This window comes from Myxocyprinus asiaticus, chromosome 22, assembly GCF_019703515.2.
Source record: "Myxocyprinus asiaticus isolate MX2 ecotype Aquarium Trade chromosome 22, UBuf_Myxa_2, whole genome shotgun sequence".
Lineage (NCBI taxonomy): Eukaryota > Metazoa > Chordata > Actinopteri > Cypriniformes > Catostomidae > Myxocyprinus > Myxocyprinus asiaticus.
This window is the reverse complement of record NC_059365.1, coordinates 44,801,397-44,817,061: the sequence shown is the minus strand read 5'-3', so window position 1 is coordinate 44,817,061 and position 15,665 is coordinate 44,801,397. Positions and strand designations below refer to the sequence as shown.

Genomic DNA, 15,665 nt, shown 5'->3' with positions numbered 1-15,665 from the left:
AACTTGGGTCAAATGTTTTGGGTAGCCTTCCACAAGCTTCTCACAATAAGTTGCTGGAATTTTGGCCCATTCCTCCAGACAGAACTGGTATAACTGTGTCAGGTTTGTAGGCCTCCATGCTCGCACACGCTTTTTCAGTTCTGCCCACAAATTTTCTATGGATTGAAGTCAGGGCTTTGTGATGGCGACTCCAATGCCTTGACTTTGTTGTCCTTAAGCCATTTTGCCACAACTTTGGAGGTATGCTTGAGGTCATTGTCCATTTGGAAGACCCATTTGCAATTGAGCTTTAACTTTCTGGCTGATGTCTTGAGATGTTGCTTCAATATATCCACATAATTTTCTTTCCTCATGATGCCATCTATTTTGTGAAGTGCACCAGTCCCTCCTGCAGCAAAGCACCCCCACAACATGATACTGCCACCTCCATTCTTCACTGTTGGGATGGTGTTCTTCGGCTTGCAAGCCTCACCCTTTTTCCTCCAAACATAATGATGGTCATTATGGCCAAACAGTTCAATTTTTGTTTCATCAGATCAGAGGACATTCTTAGTCTCCATGTGCACTTGCAAACTGTAGTCTGGCAGTTTTGGAGCAGTGGCTTCTTCCTTGCTGAGCAGCCTTTCAGGTTATGTCGATATAGGACTCGTTTTACTGTGGATATACAGTGGCGTGCAAAAGTTTGGGCACCCCTGGTAAAAATTTATGTTACTGTGAATAGTTAAGTGAGTAGAAGATGAACTGATCTCCTAAAGGCATAAAGTTAAAGATGAAACCTTCTTTTCATCATTTTAAGCAAGATTAGTTTATTATTTTTGTTTTGTACAGTTTTAGAGTGAAAAAAGGAAAGAAGCACCTTACAGAAGTTTGGGCACCCCAAGAGATTTGAGCTCTCAGATAACTTTTACCAAGGTTTCAGACATTAATTAGCTTGTTAGGGCTACAGCTTGTTCACAATCATCATTTGGAAAGGCCAGGTGATGCACATTTCAAAGCTTTATAAATACTCTCACTCCTCAAAACTTGTCCCAACAATCAGCAGCCATGGGCTCCTCTAAACAGCTGCCAAGCACTCTGAAAATTAAAATAATAGATGCCCACAAAGCAGGAGAAAGCTATAAGAAGATCGCAAAGTGTTTTCAGGTAGCCATTTCCTCAGTTTATAATGTAATTAAGAAATGTTAGTTAACAGGAACAGTGGAGGTCAAGTTGAGGTCTGGAAGACCAAGAAAACCTTCGGAGAGAACTGCTTGTAGGATTGCTAGAAAGGCAAATCAAAACCCCCATTTGACTGCAAAAGACCTTCAGGAAGATTTAGCAGACTCTGAAGTAGTGGTGCACTGTTTTACTGTGCAGCAACACCTGCCCAAATATGACCTTCTTGGAAGAGTCATGAGAAGAAAACCTTTCCTACCTCCTCACCACAAAATTCAGCATCAGAAGTTTGCAAATGAACATCTAAACAAGCCTGATGCATTTTGGCATCCTGTGGACTTCATCCTGTGGACTAATGAAGTTAAAATTGACTTTTTGGCCGCAATTAGCAAAGGTATGTTTGGAGAAAAAAGGGTGCAGAATTTCATGAAAAGAACACCTCTCCAACTGTTAAGCACGGGGGTGGATCAATCATGCTTTGGGCTTGTGTTGCAGCCAGTGGCATGGGGAACATTTCACTGGTAGAGGGAAGAATGGATTCAATTAAATACCAGCAAATTCTGGAAGCAAACTTCCCACCGTCTGTAAAAAAAACTGAAGATGAAATGAGGATGGCTTCACACTTCAATGATCCTAAACACACCTCAAAATCCACAATGGACTACCTCAAGCTAAAGGTTTTGCCATGGCCCTCACAGTCGCCCGACCTAAACATCACTGAAATTCTATGGCTAGACCTCAAAAGAGCAGTGCATGCAAGATGACACAAGAATCTTACAGAACCTGAAGACTTTTGCATGGGAGAATGGGTGAAAATCCCCAAAACAAGAACTGAAAGACTCTTAGTTGGCTACAAAAAGCGTATACAAGCTGTGATACTTGCCAAAGAGGGGATACTAAGTACTGACAATGCAGTGTGCCCAAAATTTTGCTTCGGGCCCTTTTCCTTTTTTGTTATTTTGAAACTGTAAAAGATGGAAATAAAAAAGTAATATTGCTTAAAATATTAAAGAAATGTGTCACCTTTAACTTTGCCTTTTGGAAATCAGTTCATCTTTTACTCGCTTAGATATTCAAAGCAACAGAAATTCTGACCAAGGGTGCCCAAACTCTTGCATGCCACTGTAGGTCCTTTGCTGTTGTTCTGGGATTGATTTGCACTTTTTGCACCAAACTACTTTCATCTCTAGGAGACAGAATGTGTCTCCTTCCTGAGCGGTATGATGGCTGCGTGGTCCCATGGTGTTTATACTTGCATACTATTGTTCGTACAGATGAACGTGGTACCTTCAGGCATTTGGAAATTGCTCCCAAGGATTATGCAGACTTGTGGAGGTCCACAATTTATTTTCTGAGGTCTTGGCTGATTTCTTTTGATTTCCCCATGATGTCAAGCAAAGAGGCACTGAGTTTGAAGGTAGGCCTTAAAATACATCCACAGTTACACCTCCAATTCACCTCCTATCAGAAACTAATTGGCTAATTGCCTAAAGGCTTGACATTGGCTGCTTAAAGGCACAGTTAACTTAGTGTATGTAAATTTCTGTCCCACTGGAATTGTGATATAGTCAATTAAAATTGAAACAATCTGTCTGTAAACAATTGTTGGAATAATTACTTGTGTCATGCACAAAGTAGATGTCCTAAACGACTTGCCAAAAATATAGTTTGCTAATATGAAATCTGTGGAGTGGTTAAAAATTTTTTTTTAATGACTTCAACCTAAGTGTATGTAACTTCTGACTTCAACTGTATAAACAATATAAAAAGGCAGTTAAATATTATTTACATTTCATTATACATTTCACTATAATATGTATATTTTTTTAACATCAAACCTTACCCTAACATCTTAACCCAACCAATAATATAATTGTAGCGTGCTGGCAGGCAGACAGGCAGACGAAGATGATGATTAAGTTAACCCAAGTAGAATTTATTTATAACAATTACAAAACAAAAGCAAGAACTTAACAAAGACTTGATTTGAAGATGCCACAGTCTTGACTAGACATGACTTAACTTGACTGCAACATTACAAAAACAAGACTAATAAACAAATTATGAAACAGTAAGTTCACATGACAGTCAGGGAAATTACATAACATGACATAACAGGAACAGGAAATGATGAACTTCTAAATTAAAGACAAAGCGCCCCCCCCCCCCCCCCCACACACACACACATATACACACACACACACACACACTCCTGACACCCATAACAGAGTTTCAAATGGGACAGGTCAGGGCACTGAGGCACAAGATTCGGATGTCCAGGGGGGTGACTGCGGAGCAAGAGACCATGAGGGATCATGAAAGGGCAGAGACCATGGGGGATTCGGAGAGGGTAGAGGCCATGGTGGAGCTGCCAAATAACCAGGAGGCCAGGGTCAAAGAGCTGGCAACCACAGGGAGTCCGGTGGACAGCCTGGAGGCCACGGTGGGTCCAGCAATAGGAGACCATGGGGATCCGTGAGACGTCCACGAGAGCTCTGGGGATCCAGTGGACGAGCTGGAGACCACTAGGGATCCGGCGGATGGCCATGAGACCAGGATCGACTGGGCAGGCAGTCAGGAGATGAGGGATGGCCCACAGACTAGGTTTAACAGGCGGGTGGCCAGGAGACAAGGGATGGCCCGGAGACCAGGTGGACCTGGTATGCGGCCAGGAGACAAAGGATGGCATGGAGACCAGGGCGGACCAGATGAGGCAGCAGGAGACTCTGGAGTGAGGGTGGTGACGCTGGGGACTCAGGAGGAGGAGCCGGGGACTCGGGTAGTATTAAGGTTGCTGGGGACTCAGGCAGAGTCAAAGTGGTCAACGCTGGCATGGAATCCACTGTAGGAGAGCTGGCATACTCATCAGCCACCCCCACAGTAAATGGAAAACCACTGAGTTGCAGGGCAAAGTCATAATTGAATATATATCAATATATGTCTCACACCAGACTGTCATAAATTATATTATTATTATATTATATTCTCTCTTAACAACTTACTATCAACTGACAGCCTGAATGTCAATACAGTACAATACAACCTACTGTACATTCTATATATACTATATATACTTTTTATTGTATAATGTGTATTCTATATTGTATTGTATACTGTACATTGTATGTTATTATTTGTATATTGTGTTGTGTGTAATTTTGTGTATATTAGATTTTAAATTGTGTTGTAAATCTGAGGTTTATTGTAAATTGGTATATGTCTCATCACTGTCATGACTACTATGTTGCTCAGAACTGCACCCAAGAATTTCACACATTATTGCACTTGTGTATATGGTTGTGTGACAATAAAAGTGATTTGATTTGATTTGATTTGTGATATACTGCTGGAGATTCCAATCAATTCCACCTGTAGGCTTCAGGGAAAAGATGGGTTTGTTTAATTCCGCATGAAAAATAGCTTGGTCGATTATTCTGTAACGTGCACGCAGGGTCAGAGAGGAACAGACGAACATGATGATGTAGTGAAATGTAGTTATAACAATTACAAAACAAAAGCAAGAACTAAACAAAGACTAGAAATAACAAGGTAACCACTGACAAACCAAAACTAATAACGATATGACAAGACAATGAACCAAAACCATCAAAAGAAAAGACCAATAAACACATTATGAAACATGAAGGTCACATGACAGTCAGTGGAATCACATGGCAAATCAGGAACGGGAAGCTAAATAAAAGACAAAATAACCAGGAGAGGTCCCATATATATGTTACATAGCTGGAGGCCACGTGGGTCCGTTAAGGCAACAGGAGACCACGGGGGATCCGGCAGATGTCAAGGAGACCACTGGGGATACGGAGGACGAGCTGGGATTCGGCAGACAGCCAGGAGACCACTGGGGATTCAGCAGACGGCCATGAGACCAGGACAGACCGGGCGGGCTGCTAGGAGACGAGGGACGGCCCAGAGACTATACAGACTGGGCGAGGCAGCAGGAAACCACTGGACTGAGGGCAGAGCTGCTGGGGACTCAGGGGGTGGAGCTGCTGGGTCAAGGCTACGGAGACTCAGGCAAGGTCAAGGCGGCCAGGGACTCAGGCAGTAACACACCATTGGAATACTTAAGAACACAGAGAACACCAGAGCACTTACTACTTTTCGAGACACCTGCATTCTTCTCTATTTGTTGCGTGGAATCTTGCTTATTTAGCGCAAGAACACTTTCAGTCTGAAGGGCCTCTTAAGTCTTTTAGAAATGCTTTAGCTATTAGTTACATGAATGCTACACATACTCAAGAAAATGTAAAAGTGCTTCTCTCAATGTCACCAGAACTAAATGTTTCAGTGATGTTTAAAAAAAAAAAAAAAAAAAAAAAAGGTTTCTGTGCATACACTGAGATGAAATCCTGTAGGTGCCCTTAAGAGTTAACAAATATTATAATGAAAAATGTTATATATTTGTTACATTTAAAATAAATGTGACAACTTGCCACAACCTGATATTGGAGGGTAGAATTAAAAAAAATATTATAATTTATAAGTGTTTTGAACTAGATGTTTAAACCCAACATACAATTTTTTTCAAGACTTTTGACTGAAAACGTAATAGTTACTGAAATACAGCCCTTGTGACAACTTACCTGTGTGAAAACTAACCCCGGTCTCCCCGATATTGAGCAATCCTTGTGATAGCTAGGACTGACCAAAATGATCCAAGATCCAAAAGGGACGTGCAAAGGTTGACCAGACTAATTGAGCTTAGCATATGAAGGATGAGAGTGTTCACTTCAGTGATGGAGGTGGTACTTTTAGCCCTTATGCCTCTTGTCAGATTGCCTACAGGGACAAAGGATGAAAATGACTTGCATAGTTAAAAGTGACTAATTTATATTAAAGCACTTATTAAGTGATTAGTTAATTACGCCAATGAGCTCTAGTATATTCTTAGATTCTCACACATAATGATGGACTGACAGAATGACAGATTGGTGCTAATATGTAATAATATAGTGCATGGTTACAGAAACCTTCACATCTCTTTTCCTAAGATAAATGTATAGTTGAAATGTCAAACAGTGGTGCCCTTATTTAATTATTTTAAACCAATTTTTTTTTCTCATTTATTTCTAAGCAGAAGGGGATTAGTATTGTGATATTTCTTAACACATTTCATACATTAAAAATGGTATTACTTGGTTAGGCAAACTAAATGCCACGATTTTATTTATTTATTTATTTTTTATAATATGGAATCTCCACCTTTCAACACCTGATGAAGAGACTTCATGATGAGTGGCAATGTCTTCAAATAGAAAAATAAATAAATAAAATATGTCAAGATGATCTAATAGAAAAAAGTCTACAAAGACTCAGAAACAAGTGTTGAGTCATTGTGGTATCTGTTTAGATTATCTCATCTCAATCATAGCCAGTATGACAATGAATATACACACTCAATATTAAAGTTAATGTGCACTAGATAGACATTTACAAACATGACCTGCTGGATAAGTCATATTGGTGATGCAGTGAGGGTAGCAGTAATCCAAGAGGGATGCTGAGAATTCACAACAACCAGAGCATCATGATGACTCTCTAAGTAAACAATCAATACAGTGCCACTCAGTACAGTTTAAGCCATTGCATTGTACCAATTAATTAACAGCACAGCACCCAACAATGAAATCAGAGCTCATAAGCACAATCATTACATGACACTGACAGATCAGCACATGTTTTGTTTGTTGGTTAGACAGTTTTTTTTTTTTTGTTTTTTTTTTTTTGCAATGACATACTGTATGATGCATAAACAAATCTAAAATATACATGGCAGCTTTTTACTGGATAATCACATGAAATATTGAATAAATCTGATGTATCTTAAATGACACACCTTTGTGAAACAAATAAACAAATAAAAAACAGAATCTAGCTCCATAATTGGAGTCTCTATAACTCTTTAATACTTTAATACTTAAGCTCTCACATTGTCAAAAATTTTCAAAAATATCAAATTTCACAGAAACAAACAAAACAATAATCAATATGTAAAGGCTATCTACAAATAAGGATTATTTTACATATGTAAGGGGCAGGTGTGTCAGAATCAGAATCAGAATCATCTCTGCATGTTGAAATTTAGGACCCTATAAAATATGTTTTATTTTCTCCAAATTCCATTAAATTCCTTTCACAAATTCTGTTTTCTTTTTCTTTTTTCTGAATTATGTATTTGACAGTTTAATTCAATTTTATCATAATTCATTAACACTTTAAATGGAAATAAAACAATATATTTTCAACATTAGATTGCATTATTTTTATCATATGGAGTGCTTTTATTACAGAATATCACAGCACAATCTAAAATACAACATTGGAGTTATTTTTGTCCAATAAAGTGCTGCACAACAGATGTGAGATATTGCTTAAATATAATACAACTATTGTTGTTTTATTATTTTTATTACTATTATTATTATTATTATTATTATTATTATTACAGTGAATATTACTTAACTATACAGTAGTAGAGATATGCCTGAAGCCAAATACCTTATTTGGAAAGGCTAATAACTAATAACAAATTCTACGGAATATTACAAATAATATCTGATAGTCTGACTTTCGACCTAGCATAGGGATAGAGCAATATTTAAAATAACAGAGTGACTATTAGCACTAGTTGTAAATAGCATCTGCCACACGGAGAAACTATTTGCACTCCAATAGTCTGTTGGAAAAACAGAAATTTGAGGACAAAATGTGCTGTAACGTCACTGAAGTGTTGTAGTGTGTAATGGCTGTGTGGATTTGCTTTCTCGTGTGGACGATCCGGGTTCTAATCTGCTTTTTGAGCCATTTTGAGTGATTTGATCACTGTTAAGGTCGGGGAGTTGAGAGAAATGTTTGATCCGGTTAAAATTAACCATGGTTTTACTATAGTAACATTGTAGTAACCATGTTTTTGATGGAAGCATAGTTTTAATGCAATTGAATTTACCATAGTGTTACTACTGTAATATGGTGTAAATATAGTAATCATGTTTCATTTTTTTTTTGGTTACTATGCTTTTACTACAAAATGCCATGGTGATACTATGGTTACTGTAGTAAAACCATGGTTCATTTTTGTAAAGGAAGGTTAGTGTTAGGTTTAGGGGTAGAGGTAGGAGTTGGTGTAGGGTGTCTGTGGGACTGCCTTAAAATAAACATATTTAAAATTACAACACAATGGTGAGTCTGTGAAGACAGTATGACTAAATTGTAAACTTTATGAATGAAAATGTTCATGGTGTGATTTGAAGTTCAGATCGTATAGCCGCATTGCAGTCTCTGTTTATTGTGTGCGTTTCAGAAATCTGATCTTGTCAAGAGTAAGATTAACTAATATACTAAATTATATACATTTTCCACTTTTTGAGATGCCCATGTTAATGTTTAAAACCTTCCGAGAGAGCTCTACGAGAACATGCTTCTGCATTTCAATTGCTCCTCAACTAGGCAGTACGCAGTGCTTTCAACACAGTTCCTCCTGTCCACCCTCTCCGACCTGGGCATCACAGGAACTGCGCTTGGATGGTTTGAGTCATACCTCACAGGCACATTTTTTAAGGTCTCCTGAAAAGGAGAGGTGTCCAAGTCACACCATCTGACCACTGGGGTTCCTCAGGGATCGGTGATTAGACCCCTCCTTTTCTCAAACTATACTACATCACTCGGACCGATCATTAATGCACATGGCTTTTCCTACCACTGCAACTCAGATGTTGCACAGCTTTACTTGTTGTTCCAGCCTGATGACCCCACTGTCTCAGCTCGTATCTCTGCCTGCCTCTCGGAGACCTCTGCCTGAATGAAAGAATGCCACCTTCAGCTCAACCCTGCCAAGACAGAACTCTTAGTAATCCGAGCCAACCCATCTGTTGACCACAACCTCACTATTGATCTTGGTTCAACTACACTAAAGTCATCCAGGACAACCCGGAATCTGGGAGTGTTTGTTGATGATCAGCTTAACTTCACATCTCATCAGCTACTTGGTCTTGCAAGTTCATGCTTTACAACAGCAGGAAAATCAGACCTTTCCTGCTTCTGGTCCAAGCTCTGGTCATTTCAAGACATAACTACTGTAACTGGACTACTCTGTTGGCCAGCCTCCCAGCTAACATGATTAAGCCACATTAAGCAAATAGTCCAGAAAGCAGCAGCGCATAAAAACCAAGCTTCTGCCATGGCCATCCCAGTCTCCTGACCGGAACCCCATAGAAAACCTGTGGGGTGAACTAAAGAGAAGGGTCCACCAGCATGGACCTCTGAATTTGAAGGATCTAGAGAGATTCTGTATGGAGGAATAGTCTCAGATCCCTTGCCATGTGTTCTCCAACCTTATTATGCATTATAGGAGAAGACTCAGAGCTGTTATCTTGGCAAAGGGAGGTTGCACAAAGTATTGAATAAAAGGGTGCCAATAATTGTGCCACTCACAAATATTTGACAAAAAATATTAGTTTTTTGATAAAACTTGTGTTGTGTTTGCAATTGTTTGATATCCATTAGAGGATAGATTTTTGTGAATATTTTGAATGAAAGATCAAAAGGATAAACAATAAAGACATATTTTTCACAGCCTTCTTTGCTCATATTTACCAAGGGTGCCAATATTTTTGGCCACCACTGTATGTCCCCACTCACTCTCTGATGCCTGGTGGTCTCATCGCAAAAGAGACAAAAAGTCAATTTCATGGTCATTCACTTTCTCTATTCCTCTGTGGTGGAATGAACTTCCAACCTTCACAAGATCTGCTGAAATCCTCTCAACATTCAAGAACCAGCTGAAAACACATCTATTCCGTGCGCATTTAACCAATCCACAAAAACATTGCAATTACTATTTAATAATTACAAATATATATATATATATATATATATATATATATATATATATATATATATATTGCTAGCTTCTAAACTACTCCAGCTACACTGCGAAATTGGCAGTGCGATATTGCAGATATTGTTGACTTTTGTTTGACAAATTGCTTTCTGTGTTCCTTATTTGTAAGTCGCTTTGGATAAAAGCATCTGCTAAATGATGAAGAGCAATTTTCTTCTAAAACAAAGCAAATGCAAGTAACCTGCTAAGAAAAAGCACAGACTGTTATATATGGCTGTATAAGGCTTGGATATCACCACAGAGATTTTGCTGGCAATAAAAAAATAAGAAATATTGTGAATATTTAATGCAATTTTTATTTGGCCTCTTGATTTCCTAAAGAGTGATCTTTCAGGGCAGTACTGTTAATCAAAATAACATCAAAATCGTGATATGGTCATATGTGATTATTAAACCATATAAGGATGCAAGTAAATGAAATTAATAGATGTAATACATGGTTTGTGTGCACTTAGTAAACGGTATAGGTGCTCTTCTATGCTCACACGCTGGGCTCATGATGCACTGTTTTGAGGTTCACATGCATTGTGAAAGCAAAGTGCTGCAGGTTCACACATAGTAAGCAAGCACACAGGTTCTTTAGTAGTAAGGAAGTTTTTCTACTTACAACAGCATTTTAGGGATGAATAATATGTTGAGATATATTTGATAACTATGGTGCAAGAGATAATATACAGTCAGCCAATCATTTTCGCATCATGATCATTATCACCCCAAAGTGGAGGGTTGTTTACTAGATAGGGAAGAATGTGGTTATATGTGTGTAACATGGTAAACAAACCTAAACTACTTCACAGCTGTGCAGTTAAAGAAATATAATCAACAACACTATTGAAAACTGTGTCAGCCAAACAGAATCAGGGAATCGACAATGCTGTGGTATAAATTTTATTTTGTTCATTGTTCTGTTTGGCTACTCTGGATATGTTCTGTTATGATGCAAAATAATGTGTGTGTGTGTGTGTGTGTGTGTGTGTGTGTGTGTGTGTGTGTGTGTGTGTCAAGAGCTTTTCAAGTCTAAACTGATTTTTTTTTTTTAATTTTATGATGTGTCTCCACAGAAACTCAACATACTGTATGAAAGTGTCCATGTCCCTGACAGTGGAAGATAGTGAAGAGGGGCTCTGCTTCAGCAGTCGAATACGTTACCTGGAGAGAGCAGAGATCACCAAGAGCAAAATGATCACCTGCCCAGACATTGATGACTATCTCGCCCCATACAAGCAGCCCATCATGACCTGGTACAAGGTATATAACAGAGATATAACTCTAGCTGTAAGTCTGATATCCACTAAGGCAGGGTCAGATTGGTCATCGGGAGGGGCGAGACTTTTACAGGTGGGCCACTAGCAGGCCAATGTATGATATAAAAATAAATGACAAATTAATTAAAAATAGCCAAATAATAAATGTAAAAAAAAATAAAATAAAAAAATAAAACGGCCCCCATAATTCTTCTTTCCTGAATGTTCTACGTCCCCAGCTTTGTCATCAGTTAAAGATGTTGGGTCATAGAAAGAGAAAGGGGCCGTTCATTCCGAACACGTTCTTATGCTATAAAAAGGTAGCAGCGCCATGAATAGAGTAGAACGCAGTTGTCTCGAGACACATTATTAATAGTTGAAGTCCTTTTTAACTTGTTACAGCATTTAAAATAGTGGTGCTCCTGTACAAGATGCTGAAAAAACAGCGAGACACAGCGTAACAGTAAAAGATGTTTATGTAATGCATGTAAACATAGAAAAACAATTGAAAACAGCACGGACAGACACAAAAACATGTTCGGTGTGAACGGCCTCAATGGGTGGTGCGGAAAAGCATCAGAAGAATTAAAAAAAAAAAAAAAAAATATATATATATATATATATATATATATATATATATATACAGTCATGAAAACAGAGAACACCACAGATATGTTAAGAATGGTTGTTTGATGTTTGAACAGGAGTGTCAGAGGAAGGACTGGAGAAGTTCCATCATCGTCAACACCACCAGTCTGTGGATTCCAGAGGTGCAGGAAGATGATGGAGGAAACTACACCTGTGAACTTAAGTACGGCAGTAGAGTCGTCAGACGCACTACTGAACTCAAAGTCACAGGTAACTTCACTAACCTAAGCCTCACTTAACCTGAATCTAAACCTGATGCTGTACAATATGGATTCTACTATGGTACACCTAGTAGATGGGAAAATCTCAGGCAGCATGTCCACAGTCTATAGACCATCTAATGTACATTGCACAAACACGAAAAAAATAAATAAATAAATAAATTTTTGTAAATGCTGACTTAAATTGCCATTCTGATTCAGTGTGCATAGGCCTTTATCTGTCCACCTTAAACAAAGTTGTTGTTTTTTTTTTTTTATTAGATTAGCAATTTAAGTGCCTTTTGAGAACAAACTATATATTTGCAAAAGATTGCCATGTTAATCTCAGGTTCATCAAATGTTTGAAAGATACTGATTGAGACACTTCAACATTAGCTTAAAAAGTAGCAAGTAAACTAGATCTACAAGCTGAAATGCATATTCTGCATTGTTTTCTGAGTTACCGTATATCTATAACTTATTACTTTTGGAGAGACAGATATACAGGTTACAATGTCTACACAAAATTCCATTGATTTCTTCAGTGTTTTCTGTACAGCTAGGGCTGTTTATTTGAAAATATTTGAGCACTCCACCATTAAACTTGGTTGAAACGTAACTCTGCTTAGAAAATAAATACTTATGGAAGCTTTCGACAAGGAGTGAAGGAATAATAAGGCAGATGAATTGGATTACATTAATAAGCTCATCTTTTTTGTGACTTCCATTCTTTAGACAAATCTGATTATGTTGACATTTACACTTGTTTAGCCAATGGCATCTGAATATGCAGGGTATGCATGTGCATATGGGCCTGGGTGGGTGGGGCCTGCACCCTGTTACCCATATTTTCATACCGGCATGATTATATTTATAAATTACTTTGCACATTGACGGATCCCACACAGCAAACATGGCAGTGTTCGTTCAACTCTGATAGATTAATTTCATAATTAATTTTGTGTTCTGTCTTAATTTAGATGTGCTGTGGTTTATTTCCGCTGTGTTTTCAATTTTTGTTTGCTTTAGTTTGCTAATTTTGTTGTGTAGTGCACTCCTTGGCCACCGTAGATACGCTATCATTTGCAGCATCAGGTTTTTAGGCTACATTAACATGGTTACGTTTTGCGCCAAAAAAAAGAAAACAAAAAAAGAATGTTGCAAAGGTTGGTAGCTAGCTACTAGAGAAGAGCTTTGCCATGAATGACTAATAAATACATCATATCCCAACTGAGTCAGTGATTTAGTTGGCAATTTTGTGATCAGTTGCCAATTTTTTCAGAGTGGTACAGCCACATATCCTTGCAACTGAGGAGAATAATATAAAAGACAACAGAGGTTAGTAGACAGGTACTGAACATCGAAGACTTGTCTGCAGCCCCTTTATTCCATGCAGCATTTAAAAGAAAAATCTCAGGGATGACAACAGTTCAAGAGATTTTTGATAATTGAGAACAACAGTAAGCAGTAAGTAAACAATCACATCTAGCTGTCAATGTGGCTTTAGCAGAGCGCTTTTTATTTTTTCAAAGCTTAGAAGCTAATAAAATATTAATTGAGGAGTGCCATGGGTCACAGCAGACTGTCGGGACTTGTCATTCTTTCAATTGAAAATGTCAGAGGCCACAAATTGAACATAAAGGACATTGTGGAAGAGTTTGCTGAGGAGGCCCAGAGAGTGCATCTAAAATGAGTGAGAGGTATCTTTTCACATATTTTATGTCTATTTGCTATATAAGTTAATAGCCTATTGAGCCTCTGTGCCAATGTGGTTGTTTGTTTGGACATTTGCTTCCAGTAGGTTATGGTATTGATATTGCCAAGTGCTTTGTTTATATTGGGCTGGGCCTAGTTGACTGTTTAGTAGACTGTTTGGTAGTTCTGTAACTCAGCTGGTTAGGAAAAGTCATTATATACAAGAGTGCTCTTTGGTTTATCAAATTGGTATTGTGAATTGCCATAGATATAGCCTTGTCACAAAACATTCATCACTATTTTTAGCCTACTACTGCCACTCTTACACTTGTGTTGGATGTCCTGTGAACAGTGATGTATAGTTATTGGGGTATTCGAGAAAACTGAGAAGAGATATTTCGTGAAGGCCTATTATCTCATAATATTTCTTCTCAGTTTTCTTGAGTTGGGAAATATTTCATTTGCTATTTCACCTTGGTCTTACTGCGATACCTAACTACAGTGAAAGTGGTGTGCTACATTGCACTTGTACTTGTTGTGGATTTTGAGGCCCGATACAAAAATGCTACATATGGGCCCGGGGTTGACTTTCTATGCCACTGCGTTTAGCCTACATTTACGAGAGAGAACAATATACGAATAACTGACTTAATGCTAATCTTTAGCACAATACCACTCTAAACGTATAGCACTTTCTGGTGTGCTTCACCTGGGATCACTTTTAAAGAGGCCCTATTATGCTTTTTGGGATTTTACCTTTCCTTTAGTGTGTAATATAGCTGTTTGTGCATATAAAAGGTCTGCAAAGTTACAAAGCATAAAGTCCACGCAAAAGTGAGTTATTCTCTCCCACAGACAACACTGCTCAAGAACAACATGAAACGGCTGGATTGTAGTCCAGCCATTTCTTCCGTAAAATATCTACGTCACTATGTAACACATTTGCATAATGCCCACCTAAGGGCTACTTTGGCCCACCCTCAAACAAATGTAGTTACAGCCAAGGCCAGGAAGAGTTGGGTTAGTGTTGTCGCCATGACAAGAAGATGCTGTTTTCTTCATTGCGAAAGCAAAACCTCTTTGTTTGGACTTCCAAAGGCAGATGAATTGAAGAATCAGTGTTTAAAATTTATTTTTAACACTGTTTCTCAGCAGTACAACCACAACCAATGCCAGATTTTCAAGATGGTTACTCCTGAAAGATGGTGCAGTTCCCACTTTGTTGGGACAATCTGGCGCTTCAGGATCACAACCTGTAAGTATGTTTGATTATTTGTGGATTTATCTGCTACCGAGTGTTCAAATGTAGAGTTTTCTGTTGTAGCTACAGTGTACACCCAGTGCACAGCTGTAGGCCTCTGCTAACCTGCTAGTTAATGTTATTGTGTTGAAATAGTTTTACTAATCAGCTGCGGGCCCACATTTACCTACAATTGTGTAGAATTATGCAGATTGTTTGTTGTTCTTACTATGGTAATTTTTTGTCTTCAGTCCACGGTAGTGCTCGGCTAACTTGCTATGTAATGTTATTGTTTTGGTAAGGGGTTTACTATTCAGCTGTGGTCCAGCTTTTACCTAAAACTATGTAACAAAATGGTTGATCTCAAGAGTCTTATATAATTATATAATTACAAGCTGTAATGTTACGTCCACTATCGGTAGTCCACGGCTAACTTGCTCACTAACCGGTAGTAAGCCTCTTTTCTCTGTTCATAGCTTGGGCGAAAAAAAGTTCGGCTACACCCATTCCAGCAAAAGATGACTAACTTAGATGCACTACGTGTCTTTTACTTGAAGTTT

At 38.3% G+C, this 15,665-nt stretch overlaps 1 protein-coding gene across 1 annotated transcript in view; it reads left to right on the top strand.

The window, feature by feature from the left end:
• LOC127413309 (X-linked interleukin-1 receptor accessory protein-like 2) overlaps positions 1–15,665 on the top strand; it is a 665,896-nt gene that overhangs the window by 445,868 nt on the left and 204,363 nt on the right. Inside the window, exons 4-5 of the mRNA XM_051650333.1 lie at positions 11,140–11,326; positions 12,027–12,180. Coding sequence (XP_051506293.1) covers positions 11,140–11,326; positions 12,027–12,180 — 341 coding nt within the window. The remainder of the gene's footprint in view (positions 1–11,139; positions 11,327–12,026; positions 12,181–15,665) is intronic.